General features: G+C 39.7%; 1 protein-coding gene across 1 annotated transcript in view; it reads right to left on the reverse strand.

The window, feature by feature from the left end:
- Positions 1-13409, reverse strand: part of LOC115360831 (rab GTPase-activating protein 1) — a 77326-nt gene that overhangs the window by 16568 nt on the left and 47349 nt on the right. The window contains exons 11-13 of the mRNA XM_030053981.1: positions 11097-11201; positions 8563-8753; positions 4820-4944 (exon numbers count right to left, since the gene is read on the reverse strand). Of these exons, the coding sequence (XP_029909841.1) occupies positions 4820-4944; positions 8563-8753; positions 11097-11201 (421 nt within the window). The remainder of the gene's footprint in view (positions 1-4819; positions 4945-8562; positions 8754-11096; positions 11202-13409) is intronic.

Here is a 13409-nt window from a genome sequence, read left to right on the forward strand (position 1 = left end):
CACAAAATTTCTAGCATTATTATAGGTATAAATGAGGTGCCAGTTTGAAAAATGCACAACAGTGTGAACATACACTAATCATAAAACATATAAAAATTTTTGTTTGGTGTGCAATAGAGAAGATAGGTCTACTGCTGGTGGAGGGTGTGTAACCCATTTATTTTGCTGAATCCATTAATTATTACTCAAAAGGAGGGGACTAACTTGTATAAACTGATAAAATTCACCAGGTTTAAAGACAGATTTGAGGTTGATCCTTTTTTTTTTTTTGCCTCGGACAAGTGGGTTAATGCCTCCTCCAACCCTCTCACCTCTCACTGTTTCCCTCATTCTCACATCAAGTCAAACACCTTAGGTAGCATTATCAAACTTCCTTTCTTTACCATAGAAAATATGAAATAGCAATCCCACACCAAAGCAACAAAAAAACTACATGGATAATCTGTTTCTCTCCTGTCCCCCCTCGCCTTCTTTCAGCTGAGATAACAATTCCATTACCACTGTGTTGGGATGTGCCCTTTATCCTCAGGTGCAGGCCTACAGGCCACAGGAAACACCTGCATGGTGGTTACCTCACTACAGAGGAGGAGACGAGGGTGTGGGCAGTGACACAGAGGGGGAGAGAGAGGTACTGTACACAAGCACACTTGTTTCTACAACACAACCTAAAATAAAACAAACCACTTCAGCATCAAGTGAGTTGCCAAAAAAACCCATTCTGCTGTGTGTTACACTGACAGTCATAAAACTGCAGCCCAGTGTAGGCTCAAAATTAAAATTAAAACACAGGCAGGAAAGCACAACTGTTTACAAATACAGCAAACCAAGAGGAATCATTTAATTAAAGAGCAAACAGCATAAACATGAAATCAGTAGGCTAGTAAAAGCCAAACTGCAACTGCAAGGAACAAAATTTCTCTTTTCTCTGAAACAATTCTCAAACTGTTTGTCTTTGTGTCTGTGGTTGTGCCCATGTGCTGTTTTGATCTTGTACTGTAACTTGTTGTTTAAGTATTCATTCTTGTGGTTTATTTGGAGGTAATGGTGTGTATCACCAAATTTCTGATAAATACAGTCTTGTTTTCAGCAAGACAATCATGCATTTTTGAGTTTCTCTGATGGGTAGGGAAAACATATCGGTCTAAGAAGTCACAAAAATTTCTCAACCCATAGAGAACCATGCAATCATGCAACACTGATGTGTCCTCACTGAAATGGAGATCAACCTGGGATTCAGATTCAGGAAAAAAAAACAATACCTTCCATAACAAATGACCCATGACATGTTTTGGGTCCTGAACTGCAATTTTAAGAACCCACTAAATAAAGTTTAAACTGGAGTTTATACAGTGCAGACACGCCAGCTGAGACAGGCTCTAGTACACCATACCTTAACATAAGGGTGTGTATTTGTGCACGTAAAGGGATTCCTGAAGAGAGACAAATGCCACAAAGGAACGCAGAGCATTACTGCTATTGTTTGAATGTTCCCATCCAGTCGCTCTCTTTATGTTTCTTCTGCTGGAATCTTCCCAAATTCAACATGTCTGACAATATTCCTGACAGGATTCCTGAGAGAAAGAAACAGAGAGATTCTTGGACCACGCTGTACAGTTAGAGATATGTCACATGGTAATGTCAAGTGACCGTGGCATTCTAGTGGCCTGACCCTTAGGGCTAAAGAATGGCACCAAATGCTGAACTTTGACCCCACCACAGCACACCCTGCCCATCCAAGCCTGATATGACCTGAGGGCTGTTAGCGCTCAGTGGAAAAGGAGGAAGATAGTGTTTGGTCTTTGAAGTTTGCAAAGGCAGCTATGTTGGCTCTACAGTCCTGCTCCAGCGTAAGAATGTTAGAAATCTCCTTATTTTAAGCTGATTCTTAATTCTGAGGACTTAATAAGGAATTAATAAGGCACACACTGCTAAATATTTACCTAAATCTCAGTCAGCCACAACTGAGGATAATTCTCTTGCTAAGGCAGTTAACATTTGAGCATAAAGACAAATTTTCATTTAGCAGAGCAAGGGAAGACTGGAATTAATAAGGTATACACTGTTAAAATACAAACATGACCTATTTTCTGTTGGAGTAATAATCCCTGCCTATTTATATACTACTAAAAACTAAAAACATTTTCATCTACTGAAAACAGAGCTTTTAGAAAATGCTCTGCCGTGTGGGTAAATATGATTTTTTTGCATAGTGTAGCAGCAAACATGGGGAAAATGGAGGGTTTCTGACAATTGGATGATTGGCATGCGATCCTGGCAAAATAATCAAAATAGCGGGTAAAGTTAGTGTTGTTCTGCGTATGCCTATTAAAGAAATTCAAGCATTTTCAGCATTGTGGATGGCCAATGTTGAGAATGCTATTGTGGATGGAAAACAGTTTGACACAAAAAACGAGGTTTCAGATTTCTCCAGATTAGTGTGGATTTGTGCATTTGTTCTAAATGTCTTCAGAAAGGTTGGATGACCAAAATGTTGACAAAATAAAAGTGCAGAATTTAATTTTGTGGGTTTGGGAGTATTTTGATTTTCTTTGTCAAGATAATTAAGTGGCCTTACACCCAGCACCACATCAGTCTGGAGCTGGCTGAGTTTATGTAAAATATTAACATATATAGACTAAACTGTGAATTTTTGTCAATGTTCCTCTCATTTTCTGTTGTTACTGTGTGAAATGAATTCAAGTCCAAGACTCAGCCTGACAGACTAACCTGAAATTAAGAAAGGCTGACACAGGTGTGAAGCTTTTTCCTCCAAATATAGAAATTATGCAGATGTCAAATGTGTACTGGTCTTAGAATTGTCAGAGGATCAATAAAGTCAGAAATGTCTGTCAACAACTTCTCCTTATCTTGATGATAGCTTCGGTGTGTTCTTTTCTCCTTAAGCTAACATGTTTTCAACACCTGGCCACAAGCATTGTCCAATCACATCTTGTGTTGCTAATCACCCATCTAGTTACAATAATCCTTTCATTGACCCCTGATGACCCCTTGTGACCTACTGCCTCGTTGAAGCAACCTAAACCACTTGACAAAAAGGCCTGAGCTGTGAGGAATGACAAGTATGACACACACACACACACACATACACACACACTCACACAAGTAAGACTAGTGCGACAACGTTGTGTTACCAGCAGCATGCCTGTCACTGTGTCAAAGAATGAACAACATTACACTAAGAAGATTAGAACACCACTGTGTAATTCCAAGTGCTGCTGGAAGACAAACTGAAAGTTTGGATGAGGTAATACCTGAAGACATGGAGTACACACAGTGCAGTTTTACAGCATGTAGTCACACATGTACACAAGACATGTTGGCGCAAGCACACAGCAAACAAAGTTGGCAGTGACAAATAAACATACATTGTAAAAGTATGTAAGGGAAAGGGTGACAGTTTATGACCTTGTCTTTCCAGAAAAGCTTCTAGTTGGATATAGGATGCACCACTGGACCGATTCACAGGAGAACAAACAAGCACAAACAGTATGGGACAAACTCAACACTCACACTCATACAGAAGTATGAGTGTTCTTTCAAAGAGAAAACATGACTTTTGTATATGCATACTCGATTGTGTGTGGTTTGTTTAAAATTCATAACTGATATGCACATGTGCAGGAACATTTGAGTGTGTGTATGTGTGTGTGTGTGTGTGTGTGTGTGTGTGTACCACCATAAACCACTATAAATTTAGGATGTTTCTGTTCTTAGAAATGGGTGTGCATCTAGTCATAAAAACCTCTCAAAATCTAACCGATGAGCTGATGCTCAGTGTCGAATGACAAAAACCCTTGGGACAGAACAGTAACCTCAGATACATTCCAATTTGTTACTGAATTACACAAACGGTAAGCGACACCCAGAATGGCTGTAGGGGAAATATTAAGGCATAAACCGATTGTGAGAATGAGTTCTCATTAAATTATGTGACGCTCTTCATTTGAGCTTGCAAAAAGGATAAGAAGAGACAGCTGAATGGGGGAGTGGTTGTCCGTGATCAAGAGTCTCTTAGGAAGATCAAGCACCAAGTAGAGGAAAAGGATGGGGATGAACAGACAGAGGCAAATTCGTGTTTTGACACTGATTTGGAAGCTTTAATATTCAGTATGAACAATGTTGTTCTAGAGAGCAGGGAAGATGGTAGGGGAAAAGTAGAAATAGAGAGAAAATCCAAAACCTGTCTTACTCACATATGTACACAAATGTGTTGTGTGATTATCCTTGAATGAATGTGTGTGTGTGTGTGTGTGTGTGTGTGTGTGTGTGTGTGTGTGTGTGTTGACACAGGCAAAACCATGACCTGCATTGTAAATGTGGGTCATGGTAATGCATTGTAAAAAAAAAAAAAAAAAAAAAAAAAAAAAACACTTTCCAAGTATATTCTCTTAACTACCATAGATAATATGTAGATAATAATAAATAGAATTACAGATAGGCTAATAGAATAATAAAATAGATAATAGAATGTGCATTACTGGATGTTGACTTAACTTCAGGTTTAGGCAAGTTAGATTTCAAAGAAATTGTAAGACTTGAGACTTGCCCTGAGAATGCCCTGAGAATGAAATTGATCCATTTTCTGAGATTTCACTATGTAGCTTAAGAAAATAAATCCTAAATTGTATTTGCCATGTCTATGGCATTTCTAAGACCTTTGAGAGACAGATTTCAATGACAATTAAGGCCTTATCTTTAAGACATTTAAGACTTTTTAACAATCTTCCTGTGTCTAAAATTCAAGCTGGAAACTGATGTCTGTTTGGTTTGTCGGGTGATGTTTGACCTTTGACCTTACCTGTCCTCTTTGACACCAGCAGCTGTATATGTCACAGTACTGGTGGCCACAGTGGGATCACCACTGGCCCCTCGTGCTGCCTGGGGGAAGCCACTCCGCTGCTGGCTCCGCCTCCTGGATATGATCTAATGGAGGAAATGAAGGTAAGGTGGGCAAGATGGAATATGGGAGAAGTAGCACACACTTTCTAAGAAGAAAGAAGCCGAATATTTCACCACCATAACTGGCAGAAATCTGAGAAATGCAAGGGTCTGATAGCTTTCTGTGCACAGTGGAGGCTGGCATTGTAAACTGTTTACACTGAAAACCACAAATCATGGTTGAGGGGACAGGGAATTAAAGCCTCAGCATGCACCACTTCTTGTAAATAAAGCATAACCATATGGCTTTTTCTTTACATAATGGTTCTCGCCATTCAACAACATTGTGGGAACCTTGAAATCCATCCACACTAACCTCCTCTGGTATAGTGGTGTTTGTAGAGCAACTTTCAGACACTGAGCTCAATGTCACCCAAGCTGGAGAGGTTTGAATCCATCAACTCTTTGATTTCTGTCAACAACAGCTACAAACCTCCCAGAATCCTCCCTATTCTGACCATGTTTATGTGGTTTCTGCTAACTGAGTAATTCATGCAATGATAACCAAAGAGTTTGTCACAAGAGGCTCTGGATTTCTCAGATTATGGAAAAGAGGGTAAAAGGGAGAACAGGGTGTTTGGATAGAGTGAATTAGAATGTGGAGGAGATTGAAGAAGAGAGAGAAAGAGATAAGAGGTTAGGAATTGAGGTCCAAGTGCAGAGTGGAAAGATAAAAAGCAATATGGAATGGAAGAAGACAGCCTAAGAGAGCAGTGCAAGAAAATGGGACATTGTGGGTTAAAGTGAGGGAAAATGAGGCAGATAGAGAGAGAGGGGGGAGTGACGAGGGACTTGGGAAAAGGTGGGACTGCAGAGACAGAAACATGAGAGGGAGATGGAAGGAAACATGAGTGAAAGAGCATGGCAAGAGGGGAGGAGAAGAAAGAGGGGGAGAGATTAGGACTAAAATGTGGAGGCACCTTCTTTTCCCAGAACACATCCTCAAGGGCCATCAAGTTCTGCATACTGTTGTCACTGCAACATTTCTAGTTGACGCTCTCTGAAGTTTACATTAATATGACAATCAGTGGCAAGCTAATCTTTCATTTCTGACTTTAGCGGACAATATGCAATTTCTGAACGGTCCTAGGCTACAGCAGAAACACATTTGAATGAGAACATTTGGAAACATTCCCAAAATGACCAAAGGAAACAAACCTGCCAGAAAGAACATCATGTTTGAAATTGTACTCCTAATAATGGGTTAAAATTGGTCTACAGTTGTTGTTGAAACAGAAGTAAACAGTCTGCTCTATTTCTAGACTGCTAAAGATTCTGGTCATTTTTCCTGACCTTACTGTAATCCTGAGTGACAGAGTGAGAAAACATGCCAATTCAATTCCCAACAAAGTTATCCAACAAAATTAGCTAAATCCGCCTTGCTCTCCCATGTCACTTTCTGGTTGACTACTCTCTCAGCCTCTGTCACACATTTTACTTCTCTTCTCTTTTTGTCCCTCTCTTCTGCCTCTCTGTCTGCTTTTCATTCTTTTCTATTCCATCTCATGCTCCTTTCTCATTCTTATGTAATAATAATAATAATATTAATTAACGTGTGGCCTGTTTCTAAGGCTGTGGAGAAAAGCAGGTGATCCCCAGTAGGCAATCAGAGTCATGCATGTGTGAAACACAAAGGTCACATTAAAGCTTTAATTCTTGTTACACTGTAGCCTAACACTGAAGCCACTGTGTACAGGGCAATGCCCTCACTATGCTGGTTCACAGGACTGAGCTGTGTAGGACCTCACAAAGTAGGGCAGTACTGTGGTGGTAAATAAAAATAAAAAGGAATTTTTATTTCAGAGAACATTCAATATTCAATATACAATTCAATATACACAGAACCAGAATAAACTGCTATTCAAAAGACAGAGGTTACTAGACACCCTGAAATATTATAACCTATTTGTTCCACTAGTACTAAATTGAGTGATTTGATGTACTCCCTGGCTGGGTTACATGGACTCAAATTTAGTTTAAAATCTATAGATACCATGACATAGTCCACTACCCTGCTTCAGCCCTGTCCAATTGACCTCTGCCTACTAAAGTAATTGGCACTCTGTTGACAGTAAGAACACAAGCACTTCAGGTCAAAAATTCAAAGAAACCTTGTTACAAAATATTATTAACACTCAACATAGTGCGAGTAGAGATAAGCTCTGTTGTGTCAAAAGTGCTTTACATCAGATGCCAGCTTAGTGAGCCCTGCTGCCCGCTCTGGTTTTAGCAGAAGGATTTGGCAGCTAAATGGGGCTGTTGAAACTCAGCTGGTCAGACACTTAGCCCTTTGTTAAAGGCTTTCATGCTGTTGGCTCTCAGTAGATCCTGATTGCTCTAATAGCTAAAGAAAACTCTGAACTGCTCAAGTGAGAGAGTTGGGGAAAGTCTCCAGATGGCAGGGAAAAGAGATAAACATCCCTGTGGAGGAGAAAGACCATAGAGTCGAGTGTCAGAATACCTTATTGCGTTGGATAAAGCAGTTCTTTAAATATGGTTTAACACTGAAAATGGATCATAGGCCTGGTTCTTTCTGAACTCCCATGTCAAGAATACTATCACGTTTTCATTAGACTAGGTCCCAGGGTGAGGCTAGATTATGCAAACTTGAATCTGGAGCTTGACAAAGCATAAAAGCCATTCTGACAAGTTCCGTGACATGCTGCTCTGTGCTATAATCTAACCTACTGGGTTGTTAATTTGATTTTAATAAAGTGAAACTGCATATTTCTGCAATATAACCTTATGAATGAAATATATATCTTAATGAATGGCCTACCAGAAAAAGACTGTAAAACATTAGTACTCCTGTACCCCTTCTTTACTATTTTGGACAAGTGGAGTAACCTATATGGGTAAAGCATCGGTGTGAAAGGGTTAACCTGGGTAAGTTGACCCCGCAAAATGACCCCGGTCGAGAATTGGGTTAAGTCGTGGATCAAAAACTTACTCGCTTTACATTGCAAGTTCAGCATTTACACCATGTCATACAGAGGTGTGGAGAGTTTCTCGATTCTAAGGTGCACCATGACATGTACACAGAGGATTCTGCATCGATGCATTGACAGTACATAAATGCACAAAATTCTAGCTTAATTTGTAATGTTTATGCACTGAGGAGAGTCACACAGATACTGGCATTGAAAAGATGCAGCTTTTGATATTCTAGACTGTTGTAGTCTGATTTTTGAAAGCATTTTCTAAATAAAAGGGGAATTCAGATTTATCTGACTGCTTGTATTAACTGGCGAAAAAGTCAGTTGCATGATGCATCGAGATGCATCATGCAATCGCACCATCGACAGTCATAATCAAATCAAACTGTGAGGCCACGGAAGATTCACACCTCTAATGTGACATATGGCCACACTTTCTTGGCTTGTGTTTCCCCTTCAAAATCATGTATGACATAAAGGTGTACAATACAAGGATGGTGTTTAGGCTGTTCAAACATTGCAGCAGCACTACAAGATAAGTTAACAATACCTTAAAGATTTACTAAAAGAAGACACAGACTGCTTCATATTAAAGTTAAAGAAATTACAGAAATTAATGAGGCATTTAGTAACCACTGGACCACTGTGCTAACCAATCAAGCCTTACCCGGGCTTGTGTTAGTGAAGCAGACATCTGACCCTTGAGGAATTGGCCACGTGCAGGGCTGGCCTGTCTGGATCTGTTCTGTGTTTGTGAACCCTTTACCCCAGCCCTCTGTCGACCTACTGGATCCAAAAGGTACCGCTGGGCCAGATGCAACACCCGGGTCAACACACTTTTAGCTCCAGTAATAGAGTCTGTGAAAAAAACAAACAAACAAAAAAAAACAATAATAAGTGTGTATCTTAATGGAACACACCTTTTTGCATCTACAATTCATGCATATTACTACAAAGTATTGTTCCAAAAAAGTATAGTATGTCTTGAAAAAATAATTATTTTCATTTAAAACTTGAGAATATCATTTACAAATCTGTCCAAGCACTGCGCAGAAGCCTGTACTGAAATGGTAGCGGTGCCGTATATTCTGCCAAATGTCTTGAATCTGTCCACTGAAACTGATAAGATAGTTGTAACTGTTTACTTTTGCTTTAAGCGAACAAGGTGTTATTCACATCAACTATGGTACCTTTGCAATGTGTTAGCAAAACAAGTCTATGAAGTAAATCCAAGCTTTCAAAGAGCTATTCAGGTATTCATCTTAGATGACCTGGCTAACTTACCATACCATGATATGTTTTGCATATTAGTGTAACAAAATAAGTTATCATTCTAGTACAGGCATACCCCTGCTGAATAGTGTATGTGCGCGTTGCTGTGTGAGTATGTCCTTGTTCTACAAATGAATGTTATCAGTGGCTCACCATATTTACACAGGGGGCAGAATCTGCCTGCTTAGGCAAGCTGTGAACACAAAGACATACTCATACACTGCACTGTCCACATGTCTGTGTGCAAGCACTCACATGCATATAGAGTCACAGACACACAATTCCAGTGCTGATGAATAAACTTGTGATTGAACACATGAGGAGAGTGATAGTAAAAGAAAGAATGTTTACCATATATTGTGTATTAACAGAGAGATAAGCCTTGTTATCTTGCGTATTTATCTCAATAACAGGATGAAAATAAAAAAATAAAATGGTGATTTAGCATGTAAACCTTCTGTTATCTCCTGATGAACAATTCATTTTGCTTTTCCACAACTACTAACATTTAAAAGAGTGATGGAGTGAATTCATTTATTTGTTCATTTGCTCACTGGATTGTTAATTTGTTTAAGTTCACTGGAATGTAGTTCTATATATAGATCATGTGTTTGGTCTGGAGTATGTATGTTTGTGTGTGCGCGTGTGTGTCTGTCAGGAGCTAATCTTGCAAAGCACTGGGTCTATCAGCCTTATATTTTTTGTGTACACTTATGACTGTATGATGAAGAACCTCTTGTGGTTGTGTGGTGACTCAAAACTTTTGAAAAATGTTTGCCTTCTCTTCGCATACTATTGGGCCTATCAGCCAAATATTGTTTTTTTATAGTATTGTGACCATGTTTGCTGTGATGGATGAAAAAATACAGGACATGTTGCATTTTTTGGGTGAGTTGATAAAACACAATGCTGAGAAAGACAGCAGAACACAGAGCAGACACATCATAAAATAGGTTAAATAGCCTGATGCTTCACAACTGTAAAAAATGACATGTAAAACTGCTGTTGCTCACCGCACACACAGCAGTCAACCTAGGCTAAACACTGCTTCTAGTTCAAAACTATTAACACATCTAACTGTCCCTGTGCTTAGTAAACTGCAAATGAATTGGAGGAATTATTCAGACTATCACTGATGTTACCTGTTTTCTGTATGGTGGTGGGTGTGACTTCCGACTGTAGTCTATAACAAAACTAAGACAGACAATGTCTTGTAGTGTGACAAACTTTAAGTCACATATTTAAGTCACAGGCTCTGAGTCCTTTTGTCTGGTCTAACCAAACCAAAGCTAAAATCACAATCTGTTGTATAATTTGTTCTTGTTACTTCCCTGCATCTGCCATGTCTGGTTTGGATTTGATGTGAGTGTTAACAAAACAATCAGCAATTCTATATTCTGTGTTTGTTTCGACTTGGGGCAACACTGCAGAAGATGTACATCTTTTGAGGAGAGATTTAGTAGCAAAACTGGACAGGCTTCCCCTTGTTGTACAATAGGGCTGTGTCTTGTTTTGCTTCAGTGACTGTATTATGAAAGGTCTTATGTGTTTAAGTTGGCCGGTGACAAGCAGTTGAGCTGAAATACTACCAGGGATTGTTCCTGCAACAGAACTGTGATTTAATGACACTATGAGGCAGGCTTTTTCTTGTTGCAGAGTTCAGCTTTCATTAATGACAACTCTTTGCACAAGGCTCTACCCTCTCGAACCTGTTGAATGGCAGTGATTTAGTACCACCGACATCCTATTTTCCTGTATTATGTGGGAGAAATCAGCAGTCAGGTTTAGATATATGGATGTGAGAGGTCTGGACCCGTTGGTTCGACTTATGTGGTGCTGCCACATGAGTGAGAGAGAGAAAGAGATACGGCACGAGTGAGTGAGAGTGCTTAAAAATGCATGAAAGGCACAAAGGATACATGAACTCACCCTTCTCAGTCTTCTTCTCTTCCTCTGCAGGTGCTGAGACATTTTCTTTTTCTTTCTCCTCTCTCACTTGGCTGGGTAGTGGGACCTCCTGCTCCGCACACCATTCTGCAAAAAAGACCATCACAAAGTTAATATGTAACATTTTGTTGTTTATCAGGAATTTGGGAAGAGTAAGAACTGGGCTATCAAAATCCATTTATGCATTTCTTCATTCATGTGCAACACTTTTCTGCAATATGCAGCATTAAAGGCAATTGCAGTATGAACTGTTTAGGTTAGTCGTTCTCAAAGTGTCCATGACACATGGCTTGGTGGTCTACAAAATAACTGAAAAAAGCCAGTGATAAGAGCCAAATACTCACACCTGCTCATTTGAAAGCTACTGAGATTGTGATATGCCATGACACTGCACGTCAGTTTTACTGCTGTCACTCAATCACCCACATGTGGGCTAGAGTTCTGCCTGCCCTATTGCTGTTTAGCTAGGAAAACTGCCTGCTTTTCTAGCGAACCAAAAGAGTGAGGAATACACCTGCCAGAATAAGCAAATGGTAAACCTTTCCACACTGGTTCAGCAGATTACTAAAAGCAAGAAAAATTGGAGAAGAGTTCATACTTCCAACTGTGCTCATACAACTCACAGGAGTATCCTCAACTGAGCCATGAGAACACTGCTCCCCTTTCTTCCCAATAATTGAGATGCTGTAGTGACAGACAGGCCAACACACCTCATCAATTTACAAGGTGAGCAACTGTGAATGCAAACAGCAAAAAGGGCCAAAATGCAACGCAAAACAAAGGTTCTGTGGTAGATATTTTGAAAAAAGGTGTCATTCCTATGCTGTGTTTTGGAACACTGTTGTGATAACTTCAGGTCCCTGGCCTGAAAAGTTTGACAGCCACTGGTTTAGATGATGCAGGGCAAAAAAACCCAACAAAAATGAACAAAAAACAATATGCAGAGTATTCGATGCCATACTAGGCAGTATGGCATCGACCAACTGTAAGCTGGTGCTCTGTATAACCACATACCAGGAAGTAGAGTGGGGATTTTCTAACTATAGTAACTAAGTCAGTGCATGCATTCAATATTTATTCAGCAATTCTTTCAGTTATAACAACAGTATGCTACCACAGCACTTTAGTGTTAAGAGGTGGAGTTTTAAAGTAAACATAGTTTCATTCAATTCACTCAATCATGCATACCCCCTGAGTCCCTAAAATGTGTAAACACATTTGAAAAGCGAAAGGCTAAGATACAGACAGACAGATATGTGAAAAATGCATGCTGTCATTGCTTAAGTGCCACTTTTACTTTCTGGCTGCAGTGAACACCAACTGAAGGGAAAAAATATATTTTTTTTTATTACTAATGCAAGATATACAAATTAAATTAAATCAAATTAAAGAAACCTTTTTCATACATACACTGTTCACTTTATAAATACAATTGAAACTGCTGAACAAGCTGTTATTAAGAATCAGAATCAAATTTATTGTCATTATACATGTAGTACAACGAAATTAGAGGCAATGCCTTCAAGTGCACATAAACACATATTAAAAATCACATTCAGTCCATCATTCATAAAGATTGCACAGTGTTAAGAGTATAAATAAATAATAAAATAAATAGTGCATGATAAGTGGCATTTGCAGCAGAAAATGGTTAGTGCATGTTTGTGTTCAACAGGGTTATGGCTTTGGGGAAGAAGCTGTTTTTGAGTCTGTTTGTCCTTGATTTTATGCATCTGTATCGCCTCCCTGAGGGCAGGAGGTCAAACAGGTGATGACTGGGATGTGTAGTGTCCATGGCTATAGTTTGCACCCTGTTCAGGCACCGTGTGCTGTAAATGTCGCTCAGGGAGGGGAGGGGGCAGCCAATGATCTTCTGAGCTGACTTCACAACCCTCTGCATCTTCTTCCTGTCTGCCTCAGAGCAGTTGCCGTACCACACTGAGATGCAGTATGTCAGCAGACTCTTAATGCAGCATCTGTAGAAGGGTGTGTGTATGTGTGTGTGTGTGTGTGTGTGTGTGTGTGTGTGTGTGTGTGTGTGTGTGGTGTGCGATATGGTAGGGGTGATGTTGATTTATAATTTGTAACTGTTTATCAGTATTTTAACACAATTGTCAAAAATAAGGCCTTTGCCAAACAGGAAGAGTCACTGATAAAAGCTGAGTGTCCGCCGCCTTAATGTGAGGTCTTGGCAGTGTCCTGGCCACACTCATCTCTGATGTTAAAACAAGTCCGTTTCCCAGACACACCCTCTCCTCCTCTATAGCCCGTGGCTTTCCTCCTGTGCCTCATCTC

This window comes from Myripristis murdjan, chromosome 6 (genome assembly GCF_902150065.1).
Source record: "Myripristis murdjan chromosome 6, fMyrMur1.1, whole genome shotgun sequence".
NCBI lineage: Eukaryota > Metazoa > Chordata > Actinopteri > Holocentriformes > Holocentridae > Myripristis > Myripristis murdjan.